The sequence below is a fragment of the Ochotona curzoniae genome, unplaced genomic scaffold, assembly GCF_017591425.1.
Source record: "Ochotona curzoniae isolate NIBS_2020 unplaced genomic scaffold, NIBS_Ocur_1.0 contig_4148, whole genome shotgun sequence".
Classification (NCBI taxonomy): Eukaryota; Metazoa; Chordata; class Mammalia; order Lagomorpha; family Ochotonidae; genus Ochotona; species Ochotona curzoniae.
This window is the reverse complement of record NW_024466146.1, coordinates 901,193-917,364: the sequence shown is the minus strand read 5'-3', so window position 1 is coordinate 917,364 and position 16,172 is coordinate 901,193. Positions and strand designations below refer to the sequence as shown.

The 16,172-nt window shown below is 39.8% G+C and overlaps 1 protein-coding gene and 2 non-coding genes across 5 annotated transcripts in view; all 3 read right to left on the bottom strand.

The window, feature by feature from the left end:
- Window positions 1–697: 697 nt before the first annotated feature.
- Window positions 698–16,172, bottom strand: part of NOP58 (NOP58 ribonucleoprotein) — a 30,833-nt gene continuing 15,358 nt past the window's right edge. For 2 of the 3 annotated variants that reach the window (XM_040984451.1, XM_040984453.1), the window contains 11 exons: window positions 14,725–14,861; window positions 11,439–11,503; window positions 10,217–10,351; window positions 9,467–9,612; window positions 8,858–8,984; window positions 7,291–7,454; window positions 5,531–5,665; window positions 5,156–5,217; window positions 3,099–3,232; window positions 1,725–1,864; window positions 698–1,216 (listed from right to left, as the gene is read on the bottom strand). In XM_040984451.1, the coding sequence (XP_040840385.1) occupies window positions 1,166–1,216; window positions 1,725–1,864; window positions 3,099–3,232; window positions 5,156–5,217; window positions 5,531–5,665; window positions 7,291–7,454; window positions 8,858–8,984; window positions 9,467–9,612; window positions 10,217–10,351; window positions 11,439–11,503; window positions 14,725–14,861 (1,296 nt within the window). In that variant the 3' untranslated portion in view covers window positions 698–1,165. Of the gene's footprint in view, window positions 1,217–1,724; window positions 1,865–3,080; window positions 3,233–5,155; window positions 5,218–5,530; window positions 5,666–7,290; window positions 7,455–8,857; window positions 8,985–9,466; window positions 9,613–10,216; window positions 10,352–11,438; window positions 11,504–14,724; window positions 14,862–16,172 lie in introns of all 3 variants that reach the window. The other variant, XM_040984452.1, reaches the window with a different exon arrangement.
- On the bottom strand, window positions 8,638–8,721 carry LOC121159461. Its single transcript, XR_005884377.1, has one exon. It is a non-coding gene; the product is annotated as a small nucleolar RNA SNORD11 (small nucleolar RNA).
- LOC121159462 lies at window positions 9,324–9,409 on the bottom strand. Its single transcript, XR_005884378.1, has one exon. It is a non-coding gene; the product is annotated as a small nucleolar RNA SNORD11B (small nucleolar RNA).

Sequence of the window (16,172 nt, the reverse complement as noted above, 5' to 3'; positions counted from 1 at the left end):
TTGTTAAAACATAATGGTTTTCTTTGCCACTGCCCCATCCCCATCTATTGGGTAACATAAAATGACAATGCTCTCTCACAGCTTTTTGCCCAAACATGGCTACATTTTATCAACCATTACTTCAAAATAATCACCAAGAAATAAAATCTATTCACATCTGTAATCATTTCTGTCATCTCATTTTCTGCAAAACCCTGTAAAACTAACCAGTAACTGTGATTACAGAAAAGAAAGCTGAAGTAGGGCTGCTGGTTGTATGCACATGAAAAGCTGACAGAGTTCAAAACTGCTGTCACTCCAGTCCATAATCCCAGTACTGACGTGGGTTCCTGATGCTGATAGTACAAAGATAGGCACAACATTAGCTCATCTATGAAACACATGGCTGTAAGGACTACGTAGGATCTCATTACTGCTTTCTTATTAAACACTATCAGAGACAGAATTACAAAATTATCTCTGATACTCTAAGTCTGGTTTACACCTAATTTCACTGATACTGTGTTTTGTTTCATCTTGTTTCCCTTTATTACCTATTGCTCAAGATAATTTTGCACAGCATTTTAAGGCTACTTTAAAAATTAAATCACATATAGAATCAAGAATTATCTAGCTGCACCTTTTAAATTACAAACTGATAAGCACATTTTCTTGTGTTGTGAAAATAGCAAAAAGTTCTGCTCACCTAACTCCAAAATTTGAACAAGAAACAAATCTTTATTTTTAAGTACAAAGGCAGAAAGATAAGAGGGAAAAATACTGAGAGAAGGTAAGAGAAACTCAGCAGTGAGATTTTGAAATTGGTCCAAGTTCTGAAAGTTCAACTTTCAATCTAACTCCCAATAATTCTGAATGTTCAATTTTTCTACAATGTTCAATGCAATCACGAGGTGCCAAGTAAGTCCAAAGACTCTCGATCCAACATGGAAAGAGATCACAGAAATGCTTCAAAATACAAAGAAAATATTTTTATTTGTTTACCAAAGACTCTAGGAAATAATATAATAAGTTTAACAAATGCATGACAAGACACAGATTGGGTTAAAAAGCTATAGATGAATGATTTGCTTTGTTTTACTCAACCTCCCCAACATAGCAGATGGCATCTCTGGCACATTCCTAATGGAAGCGTGATGTATCCAGGTGAGAGAATGACAGTTTCCATCTATTGGTCATCATCTTTCTTTTTTTTCTTTTTCTTCTTTTTCTCTGGGCTCTGAAAGCAAACAACAAAAATATTCTGAAAAAGCTGCAAGCGGATAGCCGAGTATTAACTTTTTTTCTTATAAAGTACAAAACTTATTCTCTTGAAAACAAACTGGGGCAATCTTGAAATATAGACATATTCTTTACCTCTCTCAAAACCAATTATTGTAATGAAATCATAAAAATATTAAATGCCTATTGATTCCTGAGAGGAAAAGATTAAAATAAGGAGAGTCCAGGGCCAGTATAACAGTGCAGCCAACTAAGCGTCCACTTGTGACACTGTATCCCATTTGGGTGCCAGTTCGTGTTCTGACTGCTATGCTTCCCATCTAGCTCCCTGCACCTGTGTGGGAGATCCAGAAGGGGCTCCAGGCTTTGGCTTTTGTGACCATGTGCGGAGTGACCCATTGGATGGAAAGTATCTCCCTCTGTAAAAATCTACCTTTCAAATAAAAATGATCTTAAGAAAAAGAAAGGGGTGGTAGTAGAACCTGCCCCCACCCGTGAGTACATACTGGAATTGCTGTGCTGGTACACGGCTCTTCCTCAGAGAGCGGCTCTTCCTTAATGTGTTTCTTTTTATCCTTTTTCTTCTTCTTCTTCACAGGAGTTTCCTCTTCTACCTCTTCCACTTTATCTTCTTCCTCTTCTTCAACTGAACAGGGTCAGTGTAAAAACGTAACAATCAATCAACATCATACATCACTCCCCAAACCCTAAATCTTTTTCTGCTAATCTGGTCAACTATCCAATGGATTATGTTCATTTTATAGCTGGAAAAGTCTTTTGAGGACTGCCATAATCCCTCTACTTTCTATCGTCAACTACAATACGTCTGTTACAATAAGCTGTTACTCCCTTTACAAACTGTATTGATTTTAGAGGCCTATTCAATGATGGTAAGTAACAATGCTAAGGATAAAAATAAAGCTGGAAAGGGAACAGTTGGGGAACAGCAGTACATATGGGCACTCAAGCAAAGTGAGGACATTAATTGAAATATGCACTTATTCTTCAGGTAGAGAATAAACAGTAGAATCCCAATTTCTGGGAGTCTGTTGAGGCGGTAGGCAAATTTAAGGCTTGACCAGCAAGACCAGTATGACTAGGGTAAAATGAGCAAGAAATAAATTCAAGAACGTCTGGAGCTGCTATTTCTGAGACAGGGAAAATTTTGGAATGACAGATTAGGAATGACAAGCACATAGGCATGTTAACTTTGAAAAGCCCATTGCATATAGAATTGACATCAATCTGGAAGTTGGTGTTTCAAATGTCACTAAAGAATTTAGGGATCTGATTGCTTTCAGTAGAAGTAGAAGTACAGAAGTAAAATGACCACTTTTGACCAATAAGTTACTTAGAAACCAAGTTAATCACTCACTCGTTGCTTTAATGTGCTACTCCTGCTAGAGTAATGTGAATATGCTAAAAACACAAGTGTACCCTAATTTCAACAGAGCCCCTCCCTCATTGGTGGGCACCTTTCCACTATCATTAACAAGCCAGGCTACTGAGTATGCCACTCTTTAGTTCATAAGAGAAACAATAAAGAAAATTATTATATTCTTAAGTCACATTGAGTAAATTATCAAGTTGCCAGCAAGCATTTTGTAAGGACATGCTTATTGTTCCTACTTTCATTCCCAATATTATAACCTTTACAGTAAAAACTGAGTTTTGGTACACTTAGTATTAATACCCAAAGCCACATGTTCAAGAATATTTGTCAGATTCTTTCTGAAGTCGGATATGCTTAGTAATATCCTAACACTTCCCAGCCAAGCAAAACAACTATTTCTTTAAGGCTTACAAAATCTGTAATTCTTTAAGAGATCAGAGTGGTTACAAGTATGTAATTCAAGAGACACCAAAACATTCAAACTCACCTTTAATTTTAATCTTGGCCTTTTTCGCTTTCTTTTCAGTAACTTCACCCTCGTCATCCACTTGTTCTATTTTGCGTTTTTTAGAGCAGGTTGGAAGTGTGGAGTCACCAGAAGGATCGTAAGTCTTCACTTCACTGAAAGAGTCAAAGAGCTTTAGAGAATCTCTACAAACACCTGCAACTGAAAAAATTCTCAAGAGATGTAATGAAAATGTCAGTAGATAATACTTACATAAGCACACAATGCTGTTTCATTTTAGTAGCTTTGGGGTAGTTTATGAAGACTAATAGTTTCCAAAAGATAAAAGCATTGATATTTTTCAAGTAGGTCAATCACTTTCAAGAAGTGGTGAGCTAAGTGAATTTTGATTTAGTAATCAATGTAGTTACTATTGTACAGGAAGACAATCAGCAAATAGGGAAAATGAATGGAGAAACCTCTTAATAACTGACTAACCCAAAGGAAACTAAATCAATACAACTTTTAAAAACATTAGGTAATGAAATGAAAGAACATAACAAAAATTTAAGTCAGTTTAATACATTCAGCCCTTTTCACAAGATCCTAATAGGCATGGATATCTTTTCCCTAAAACCCAGTATTTCCTTCAGTTCTAATGTAGCAGAATGAAAATATTGAAATATTCAGTGTCGAAAATGCAAACTGATTTTCAAAATTAGTCCTTTGAAGTACTAACAGTGACAAGCATAATGGCACAGGAAACTAAAACAACATAGGTAGCTTAGCAAATGGCACCATGGTTATGTTGCCACTTGGGATGCCCGTGTCCCACACCAGAGTCCCTGCCACACTGTTTCTGAACCAGCATCATGCTAAAGTTGCAATGGGAAAGCAGCAGGCAATGGATGGTGCATCTACACAGGTCCCTACCATCCACATTGGATACTTCAACTGAGTTCCAGGCTTTTACCTGGCACAGTTCTGGCTGTTGCAGTCATTTGGAGAAGGAATGAGAAAGAAGACAAGAGATCTTTCTCTGCCTTTCAAATAAAATTTGGGGGGAAGGGAAGTGCTGCAGATCATTTTATTTTCATATGTGTGCCAGTAGATGAATTATATAATTTTAGGGGTTAAAAGCATTAATGATTTTTAAAACAAAGATTCACAGTTTTCCAATGTTGACTGTGAATTAGAGACCTTAACAATATAGGGTGGTTATAGCAAACCTGGAAGGGAAAAACAGATACAAAGAAAATGCTGATGCCCATGTAACAGTTACATTAATTTTGCAGAACATACGAAAGCATTTCTTGGCGATACGTATTTTACCATCCACAAAAACACATTTAAATAAAACGGACAAATTGAGCTTTACCACACTAATCACAATTTCACCAATACTGAACAATGCTTCCAACTAATAACCAGAACCCTTTACCCATAAACCTTCTGTTAATTTGATAGACACATCTAACTACTTCATACTTGTGAGACATTTTTACATTTGTCTTCAGTCTTTTAAGTCTTTTTTTAAAAAAAGGATTTCACTGTAGATTAACTGAACAAACTTCATGCTGTAGGGGGAACATGAAAAGAAAAATATTCACTTCTGGGAGGTGTATCATGGAGTAGCAAACACCAGCATCCTTTATCAGAGTGCCAGTATGAATGACAGATGCTCCACTTCTGATCCAGGTCCTGGCACCAGGAAAGCTGGAGGAAAATGGTTCAGGAGCTTAGGCCTGACCTAGACAGTTAGAGCCATTTGGGAGGAAACCAGAAGAGGGAAAATTCTTTTTCTCCCTCTCCCTCCCCAATTTCCAAATAAAAAAAATTTTTTAAAGAAAGATATTTACCAACAATTTCTTCAAACTAGTATGTGTGTGCAATTTAAAACTCAAAATGTGTATGGAAAATTACATGGTAAGGGAAAAAAAATTAGGACATATAAAATGACAATACACAGTTCAATTCAGCCACTCTAGAAATGCATACTCCTCAAAGCTTGTAAATATTTCATTTGATAATTTAGAGAAGATTAAAAACTAAAATTTCACATAGAAACTATTAATTCAGCCTTCCCTAAATTTACTCACCTTTTGTGTTCATATTTTTCTGCTTTTGCTAATGCCTTCCCTGTTCCACTTATTTTTCTTATCTAAAAAGAGAGCGGGAAAATACCAATAAAATTCTAAGCCATAATCGTTTTATAATACATTGTGTAGTAAATCAGTGGGCCAGCAAGAAGTAACAATTCTTGTTCCTCTGATGCCATATCTTGATGATATGAGCACTGTTTAATAATACATGAATTCTTGATAAGAGAAATTGAACAGGCACACAAAATTTTACTGAGCATACTACAGTGCATGATCATACATTACTTTTTAGCAGATGAAGGAAGTTAAACTACCACCAATCCCCTAACTTTCGACAGGTAACATTCGCAATGGGCAGGATATGGGTCTTACCCCTCTATCTTCCAAGGTCCTCAACCTGGCCTCTAATTTGGCTCTATTCTCAACTCCCATCGCAGAACTGGAGTCCTCACCAAAAGCATCATAACGAATAGCCAAAACAGTTTTGGCTGCCAGCATTCGGGAAATCTGATAGGAAACACAAAGTTTGAAGAAATCAAAGAATATTCAAAAGTGATGAGAAATAATTTACATCGGGGGGGGGGAGCAGAAAATCATCACTTTTCCCAGGATTTCTATGAGTTGCACAATTCAGGTCACCTACCATTTGACTTTCAGGTTGCAAGTAATGGCTAAACAGTTACTTTTCACTCTCAATGGTTCAGTGAATAAGAAAGAACTTACAATAGCTCATATGTGAAAGCAGCTCATAATATTCCAGTGCCTTCCATTAGTTTCTATTCAATGACACTAGTAATACATCCTAGAGTTATTCTAAAGCAAATCTATCCTCTCGCAAAGTCTTAAAAATTTTTATGGACCTTTTGAAGAAAATTCTTTTTCATCAACTTTATTGAAAAGAAAGACACACATATGCAGATATCTCCCAAGTGAGTGGCAGGAGCCCAATTACTTAGAACCATCCATTGATTTCTCTAAACAGAGCAACCAAACTAGAACAGGTAATCTGATATGATATCCTGTTCATGGTAATCAGTGGCTTAGCCCACTGAGCCACATTGCCAGATAAATAATAAACATTTTTTTACAGAACTTTTATTTTAGAAAATTCTGTTGAATTATTCATTGTACATAAAGATTTATCAAAGGATTCAACGTGGGCTAGTGCTAAGACTTAATGGGAAAAGCCACTGCCTGGGGTCTTGGATACTCCATTTTCCATCCAGCTCCCAGACTGGGAAAGCAATGGAAGACAACCCAGGTTCGTAGGCGACTGCACTCATGTGGGAGGCCGACACAAGCTCCTAGCTTTGGACCTGTCCACTTCTGGCCATTGAACCTACACTGGGAAGCTAATCTGTTGATGGGAGACCTCTTCATCTCCTCTATCACTCCTCTGACTCTTTCAAAGAAATATTTGAAATTAATATTTAAGTGAAAAATAAAAAGGATTCAGTGAGTGAATGTCAGATTGTTTCACTCATGAATGCAGTTAGAACTTGCCACAGTGAATACTACTGGTATGTCACAGCAGGGATCCTAAATTAGTTTTAACAGGACCTACAACAATTTCTTTTGACAGTACACAAAAATAATGTTACACAGTGAAGAACAGGAAAAACGGGGCCAGCACCACAGCAAACTAGGCTTCTGTCCGTAATGCCAGCATTCCACATGCGTGCCAAGTTCACGTCCTGACTGTTCCACTTGTTACGATTTATTTTTATGGGGAAGTCACAGAGAGAAAGAGACAGAGGCATCTGTCCACTGGGTCACTCCCCAAGGAGCTGCAATGGCCAGAGCTGAGCTGATCCAAAGCCAGAGCCAGGAGCCAGGAGCCAGGAGCCAGGAGCCAGGAGCCAGGAGCCAGGAGCCAGGAGCCAGGAACCAGGAGCCCTCTCTGGGTCTTCCACACAGGTACAGGATCCTAAGGCCTTGGGGCCATCCTCGACTATTTTTTCAGGTTAAAATCAGGGAAGTGGAGCCGCTGAGACAAGAACCAGTGTCCATATGGGATCCTGGCGGTTGCAAGGTGAGGATTTAGCCACTAGGTTATTGTGCCAGGCCTGATATTCACTTCTGATCCAGTTCCCTCTAACGTTCATGCCTTTCCAAATAAATCTGCATCTCACCTTCCCTTTGTGTTTAGGACTTGTCTGGCCCACAAGTGAAGCATGGTAAATGAGACCATACTTTGGGGTGTCCCGTCGAGATTTGAGGGCCCGGAAGAGTGCCTTTTCTGCTCCAAGAATCTGAACTGTAGAAGCTGCATGCTTAGCCAAATTCAAAAGAGAACCTACCAAAAGAAGGAAGCAGGTAGAAAAAACACATTTGCAAACATTTCAAAGCTCCATGGGTAAGCCTCAGGCCATGTTTCAGTATCATTTTTACAGCTGCCATATAAGTAAATATTACCTACAATTCAGAATTCTGTAGTACAGAAGTCCCAGATAATCCTTGTTTCATTTGTTATTCCTTCATTAATACAAGCCAAAGCTTAATATCCGTGTGATGATGTGATTTGCCCAAAGGATGGCATTTACATTTCAACATTCCATGAGCACAGAAACACACACACACACACACACACACACGTAAAAAAAAAATCCAAGCACTTACTAAGATTTGGGACTTAAAATATTTAATTGCCATAGATACAAAAAAAGTATAAATACAAATAATCAGATTTTTAAGGATACTTCAGTAGAACCTAATTAAGTATCCAAACTTCCAATTGTTTCAGATACAAATTATGAAGAGCTGCACCTATCAGCATACTAATCAGCAAGAGACTGCTTGTTTGGGTTGTTACACAGAACATTCTCTGTCAGAAAACATGCACCATCAATGCTATGGACTCAAACCCTACTGATGTGTTATTAAGTGCAACAAACTCAGACTTCTGTCAATCTGTGTATTTGATAGTGCTACAAGATTTGCTGCACCTGAGATGTAGAAAAGACAGTGTAATTAATACCAGATGAAATTTTAAGATTCATTTTAGCTATGTGAACGGCAGAAGAGAAAAAGATCTTCTATTTGCTGGTACACTCCCCAAATGGCTAAAACAGCCAAAGCTGCGTGCCAGGCTGAAGCCAGGAGCTTCTTCCAGTTCTCCCACATGGATGACATGGGTCCAAATACTTGGGTGGTCTTTTGCTGCTTTCCCAGGCAAATAGCAGGGAGCTCAATGGAAGCAGAGCAACCAAGACAGGAGTCAACACCCACATGGGACGATGGCAACACAGGTGGCAACTTCATGCAATACACTATGCTAGTACAGGAATCCTAGACTATTCTAGACCTACAACCCAGGACAGCTAACTGAAAATTTTATAAAATAATACAGTTAATAAAGCCACACTAGTCTTAAATACCCAGATGAATGCATTGTAATACCTTCATCAGAATCAGAAAATTTAACTATACATTGAATCTATTCCAATTAACTGTAACAAGCTTCTAACGATGGACCGTAAGTGTCTCAGAAGAGGTAGTGACTAAAGATGCCTTCATTATCCAAAAGGAAATCAGGCAAACAAACAAATATCATCATTGAACACTTGGTCCTTAGCCCACACCCATATGCAACTTACCTATTTTTATCAACTAAACTATTGTTAATAACTAAAGATTTAAAATAAAAAGCCATAAGAAAAACCCAAACACTTAATTTATAAATCACATGAAAAGCGTCACCTGCATGAGCAATAAGCCGTGCTCCAACTAATTCCCCGACCATGACTGTGACATTGGGTGCAATGGCCATCATGCGATTCTGCAGATATTCATAGAGCTGGGTTCTATATTCAGAGATTTCAATCACCTAGTACAGAGAATAAAGAAGTCACAAATAAGGGAAAAAATACCAGATTCACACAGCTTCAATATTAGGAGAGTCCTGACTTATCAAAGACCAGCTGCTCAACACTGGGTAGATTTATTCTTGATTCCACTCTTCAATAATTTCTTCAATATTGCTCTTATGTTTCAAAACTCCAAAGGTTAGACACTGAGTCATTATTTTTAGGATTTTTGTGTATAGTACAGGCTATACCAAAAAAATAAGCCTTATTTCCTTGAATGCCAATGGATTCTTGATTAATAGCTGATGCTTACACAAATTGTTACTTTATCTCTCCTTGCCTTTGTGTCCTTGAAACTAAGATGGCATCAGATGAGGTAGTGACTGAACACCCTCATATTTAGATTGTCAGGTGAACCCAAGTGGGAGAATCATCATTGCCATCAGAAAATTAGTATTACAGAGCTGGTATCACTACTAGATTTTCTACAGGGCTAACTGACCTGGGTGCAAAGATGCAGAATGTTGCAAATATCTTCTTCTGAAACTTCTGTGCCCATAGATATTTCTGCAGCTGCTTTCACTTCAGCTTCAACTTCTTCTGGGAGCAGTTCAGAAAGTGTAGCAGAAGCATAGTTCTTCCTATCGCCTATAGTGTTTGCAGAGGATGAAGGAGAATCACTCTTCAACAAATTATATAAAATCCGCCACAATATTCAAAAGAAAAAGTAGAGATAAGCCAATGAAAAGGATGCCTAAACAAAACAAAAAGTGAACAAGTTTGCCCTGGTATTGTACTTAGGTAAAGGCTTTCCTTTAGAGACAAAAATCTTCCATCTTCACTGGAAAAAATAACTAAAAATTACGACATAATACCCAATAAGAACTTGAGAAAGGACAGCATAAGACTAACAAAACTGAAAAAGAGAATTTTGGACTGAAAGTGGGGCTGGTAATGCTCAGGATTTGCTCACGTCCACAGCTCCCTCTCTTAGTGACTAACACTCCTCAGCTGACATTCAAGACCAACAAAAATTCCCAAATCAGTGAACCTCTGTCGCATAACCTACCAAAAGCCAAGTCAGAAGCACTGTTTCTGAAGTCTAAGTCATTAAATGCTCACATCTCCCAAAACACAAAGAACTTGTAAAAGACCCAGGGAATTTCATGAAAAATCTACTTTAATTCATTTTTTAGGATTCAATCAAATTCAGTTCATTTCAGTGCCTTAAGAAAATACACAAATAACTCACCAACTTTCTGTAAACACTTGCAGTATGTCAAATTATCCGAAATAATTTTTCCTAATTCAGGGAAATGCCAGCCATACCATTCTCTACATCGCATAATATAGTTATTTAGTTCTTTATCCAGGTCATCCAACAACGCTGTAGATTAAAACAACAGGTATTAAGTGACAATACTACTGTAACAATATAGGGCAAATCAGGGCAGGCGGGCATTGAGGTCATAGAAGGAGGAAATCCCAGAGCCAAGTCTTTGGTTTTGCCTGATCACCTGGCTGCTATAAACGCTACTGCTATGAACACAGGCATAGTTACTCAGAATGCCCGACTCAGCTCTTCCGGAGAGAAGGGGAGGGCCTTGTGGCTCCTTTGCTTCTCATCCAGTTGGATGGCTCAGTATTTGGGTTCATGTCAATCAGAATGAGTTCTGGGCTCCAGATTTCAGCATGCCCAGTATAGCCCATTGTGTCCATTTAGGGATAAATCAGCACACAGAAGATCTCTCTCCCAATCTCTCTGCCTTTTAAAAAAATAAAATTCAAAGAAACACTCTTATGGGAACATATTTAGAGGAGAGATTTGCTAGCACACAACTTTTACAATTGGGAAACTAAGGACAAAAATGTTCCTAAAAAATCACTGGGTGGGATAATAACCCTCTACAGAGCCAAGCAGCAAAAAGTGAATACATAACAATATACTTTTTTTGTAGAAAAAAAGTGGCCTATATGTTAGTGTGATTCACATTATCTCTAGTCAAATTATGGCTAGTTTACTCTACGTAGCTGTAGTGTTTCTCCAATTTGCTTCCATTCATTTCATATTCTAGCTAATTTTTTTGAAGATTTATTTTTATTGCAAAGACAACCCAAATATATGGAGAGGTAGAAAGATCTTCCACTCACTGGTTCACTCCCCAGTGGCTTCATTGGCCAGAAGTGGGCTAATCCAAAGCCCAGGAGTCAGGAGGTCTTGGTTCATCCTCTCCTGCTTTTTCAGGTTACAAGAAGGGAGATAGAAGGGAAATGGAGCAGCTGGGACATTAACAGGAATTCATACAGGATCCCAGTGCTTTCAAGGTGAGGATTAGCCAATGAGCCATCACACCCAGCCCTGATCTTTCTTAGCATTATCTTAAACAGTTTCAATTAAAAAAAAAAAGATAGCTTCAATAATAAGATAATTTCACAAAGATAAGCATATTAGATTTTTCATATACCATACTTACAAATAGCCTGAACAATCATTGTGTCCACTTTATCAGCACTAAATTTCAACCTATACCGAGACAGGCTGTAAACAGAAAATAGCAAGTCATTAAGGCAGTATTAAGAAAAAGCACTTAAATTAACACTTCTAAAAAAACATTTTTTTAAAGGTTTATTTATTTATTGGAAAGTCAGATATACAGAGAGGAGGAGAGACAGAGAGGAAGATCTTCCATCCGATGATTCACTCCTAAAGTGAGTGCAATGGCCGATGCTATGCCGATCTGAAGCCAGGAGCCAGGAGCCACTTCCAGGTCTCCCATGCGGGTGCAGGGTCCCAAAGCTTTGGGCCATCCTTGACTGCTTTCCCAGGCCACAAGCAGGGAGCTGGATGGGAAGTGGGGCCGCAGGGATCAGAACCCGCGCCCATATGGGATTCTGGCGCGTCAAGGCGAGGACTTAAACTGCTAGGCCATGCCACCGGGCCCCAAATTAACACCTTTTAAAAACTGCATTTTTCAGCAACTATTATGGAATTTCCTTGAGAGTACCACTGTGTACCAGAATCACGTTTTTTTGTTTTTTTTTTTTTTTGCTATGTGTTCTTAAAATCTTTGCAAATACAATCTGTATTCGGTCTCCCATTGTTGAGTGGAAAAATGTGAATGAGCTTTTGCTTTCACAATTTAATAATAAATATTCATCTATAAAAAAGTGTCTTTTTTTTTTTTAAGCTAGCTCTGACACTTATTACAGCTACTTGCTACAGTCTGGCAGTCCACAGGCGATGGCTCGAGTATTTGTCTTCCTGACACCCAAGTGGGAGGCATGGATTGAGTTTTGGGCTCTTGGTCTCAGGCTAGTCTAGTCAGGTTGCGGTAAGCATTTGGGAGAATGAAGCACACTGGTCTCTGGATGCTTTTCAAATTACATTGTGTTAGTTTTCTAATTAGAAAGATTCACTAAGTAAGAAGTACATTACCAAAATTCTGAAATATACATCCTGCTAGATCATTTCTTTAAAAATAAATAAATACTTATTTATTTTTTTTTAAAGATTTATTTTTATTGTTTTTCATTGGAAAGGCGGATATACAGAGAGGAGAGACAGAGAGGAAGATCTTCCGTCCGATGATTCACTCCCCAAGTGAGCGCAACGGGCCGATACTATGCCGATCCGAAGCCAGGAGCCTCTTCCGGGTCTCCCACGCGGGTGCAGGTTCCCAAAGCCTTGGGCCGTCCTCGACTGCCTTCCCGGGCCACAGGCAGGGAGCTGGACGGGAAGCGGGGCTGCCGGGATTAGAACCGGCGCCCATATGGGATCCCGGGCGTGCAAGGCGAGGACCTTTAACCACTTGCGCCACCGCGCCGGGCCCCTTATTTATTTTTATTCAAAAGATTTACAGGGGACCCGGCGCGGTGGCGCAGTGGTTAAGGTCCTTGCCTTGCACACCCGGGATGCCATATGGGCGCCGGTTCTATCCCGACAGCCCCGCCTCCCTTCCAGCTCCCTGCCTGTGGCCTGGGAAAGCAGTAGAGGAGGCCCAAAGCTTTGGGACCCTGCACCCGTGTGGGAGACCTGGAAGAGGCTCCTGGCTTCGGACCGGCATAGCATCGGCCCGTTGTGCTCACTTGGGGAGTGAATCATCGGATGGAAGATCTTCCTCTCTGTCTCTCCTCTCTGTATATCAGCCTTTCCAATAAAAATAAAAAATAACTCTTAAAAAAAAAAAAAAGATTTACAGGGAGAAGAAAAGACAAAAGAGGGAAAAAACATCCTACTGGTTCACTCCCCAAACGGCCAAAATTGGGAATAAGGAGCTTCTTCCAGCTCTCCCACAAGGGTATAGGGTCCTAAGTAACTGGAACATCTTCCACTGCTTTCCAATGAAGTAAGTAGGGAGCTGGATGGGAAGTGGAGCAGCCAGGACATGAACTGTTATGCACATGGGATATTGGCACATGATGCCTGTTGAGCCATGGTGCCAGCCACTAGCCTGTATTTCTGCAACGTTTAGTTTGTGTATGAATGAAAAACAAGTTAATACTACTACCTAATTTAGCAACAGCCATACTAGCTAATGATTTTTTTTCCTGCACATTGATGCTTTATGTCACCTAACTGTCACACTCTAACATCCAGAAACAGTATTGTGAGTACTTCTGGGATAGTTGTAGGAGCTGCCCATGTTCACAAATATCATTGACCTTGCCCCACAGATGTTATTGGCTGATCAACTCTACCTCCATTTGGGGTCATTATCAAATGTTGCGAAGGAAACATGACTGCAGTGATTGAACCAATCAATCACAGCTCTGGATTTTGACAGTTTTCCTACTTGTAATGCCTACTACCATGTTCCTCCAGACCTTTGTATATTCTGCTCTTACCTCTGCATCTCAGCAACTTCAGTTCCTTTCATGAGTTTGTGTATCTTTACATTTACAGGTATACAGCTTTGTTTACTGTAGTATTTATTCATTCACTGAACAGACTGACAGAAAGAGCTGTCATTTCCAAGCTTACTCCTGCAATGCCCATAATGGCCCATCAGGCAAACGCTGGGAGCTATACAAACACCTCCACGTGAGCGGCAGAAACCCAGTTCTAGAAGCCTTAACCACTGCTTCCCAGGCTTGGCAGGAAACTGCAGTCAGGAGCCAGGCTGCACTGCTTTGAAGCAGTCTGCCCTTAGCTCTTCACTTTCATTACAGAGCATTTCATAGCAAAGTAGTAATGCCTGTTCCAAGGGAAATTCAAACTTAGGAGGGACAGTTTTGGGAATTCTACACAGAGCTTATCAGAATGTAGGTCCATGTGCGGATCCCCACTAGCTACACAGATCTTGACCATCAGCTATTTAATAAGGCTGGTGCAGATTTAACACTTACAGGTATCTTTAGTTCAGTGCCTAACACATTTTTGGATTAAAAAAACTTTAATTTCAGGCCCGTCATGGTGGCCTAGCAATTAAAGTACTTGCCTTAAACTCACAGGGATCCCATATGGGTGCCGGTTCTACTAATCCAGGCAGCTCTACTTCCCATCCAGCTCGGCTTGTGGCCTGGGAAAGCAGTCAAGGATGGCCCAGACTTGTGACCCTGCACTTGTGTGGGAGACCTGAAGAGGTTCCTGGCTCCTGGCTTCGGATAGGCACAGCACCTGCTGTTGCAGTCCTTTAGGGAATGAATCATCAGATGAAAGATCTTCCTGTCTCTCCTCCTCTCTGTATATCTATCTTTCCAATAGAATAAATCTAAACAAACAAACAAACAAACAAACCTGTAATATCTAGTCATTCTTACCTGTGAGCCAATCCAAGACACATAGCTGCCATTTCACGTGGTTCTACCCCAGGGATTAATCCATCCATTTGTGAACGAATTCCTCTCATGAGTTCATTAACAACAGGGCTGTGGATACAGCTGAGATTCAACTTTTCCTACAAGAACAAAAACATTTCTATTTTTAAAAATTTGCTGGAATTACCAGATATTAAAATAGCATTAAACACGTGATCTGTTTGACAAAATTTTAAATGTAATGGGTCTCTACAAGCTACACCTGAGCACATATAAGCTCCCCCGAAGACACCTTGAGTGTACAAACTAGGCTATAAAAGAACAAGCCCACCAGCGTTGTGCCATAGCACGTTAAACTTCACCTGCAACCACAGCACCCCTTACAGACACAGCTGTTCCATTTCCAATCCAGTTCCCTGCTAATGCACCCAAGAAAGCAGAAGATGGCCAAAGTCTCTCACATGGGAGACTCGAAAGCAGCTCATTCTCTCTTCTAGTTTTTCAGTAGGTGAAAATAAATGAATACCTAATTAAAAATACTTCACACAGGAAATATTTACAAAGAACTACTTACAAGATTACTAAATGGGAAAAAACCAGTTATTAAATGAGTAAGATTCAAATAACAGGCTCCTTCTCTACAATACAGCATCCCTTAATTATTTCCAAAATCATACACATGGTAATGTATACACATTGATCACTTTTATAAGTTAAGAAATTATTTAACACGCAGTTGCAGAGGCAGGCAGGGAGATTTCCCATCTGCTGATTGTCTCCAGCCAGGTAGAATCTGGATTTTCTAGATGGGTGCAGAGGCCTACACACCAGGCCATCTATCTTCTGTTGCGTTCCCAGGAACACCAGCAAGGAGCTGGATGGGAAATAGAGCAAATGGGACGCAAACAAGTGCCCAGATGGAGTGCTGTTGCTTTAGGCAAGTTTAACCCACTCTACCACAATCCTTTAAAGAGTGTTTAAGATTTAAATAGTTTAATTTCACTTTACATATACAATGAACATGCAAATTATACTTTTCACTATGCTTAAGAACAATATTTAGCAGTTCATAAATTCTTTTTTTATTTTTTTTTAATTTTTTTTATTATTTTTTCATTGGAAAGGCAGATATACAGAGAGGAGAGACAGAGAAGAAGATCTTCCGTCCGATGATTCACTCCCCAAGTGAGCACAACGGGCCGATACTATGCCGATCCGAAGCCAGGAGCCTCTTCCGGGTCTCCCACACGGGTGCAGGGTCCCAAAGCTTTGGGCCGTCCTCAACTGCTTTCCCAGGCCACAGGCAGGGAGCTGGAAGGGAAGCGGGGCTGCCAGGATTAGAACCGGCGCCCATATGGGATCCCGGGCGTGCAAGGCGAGGACCTTAACCACTTGCGCCACCGCGCCGGGCCCCAGTTCATAAATTCTTACACAAATCACAAGCATACTTT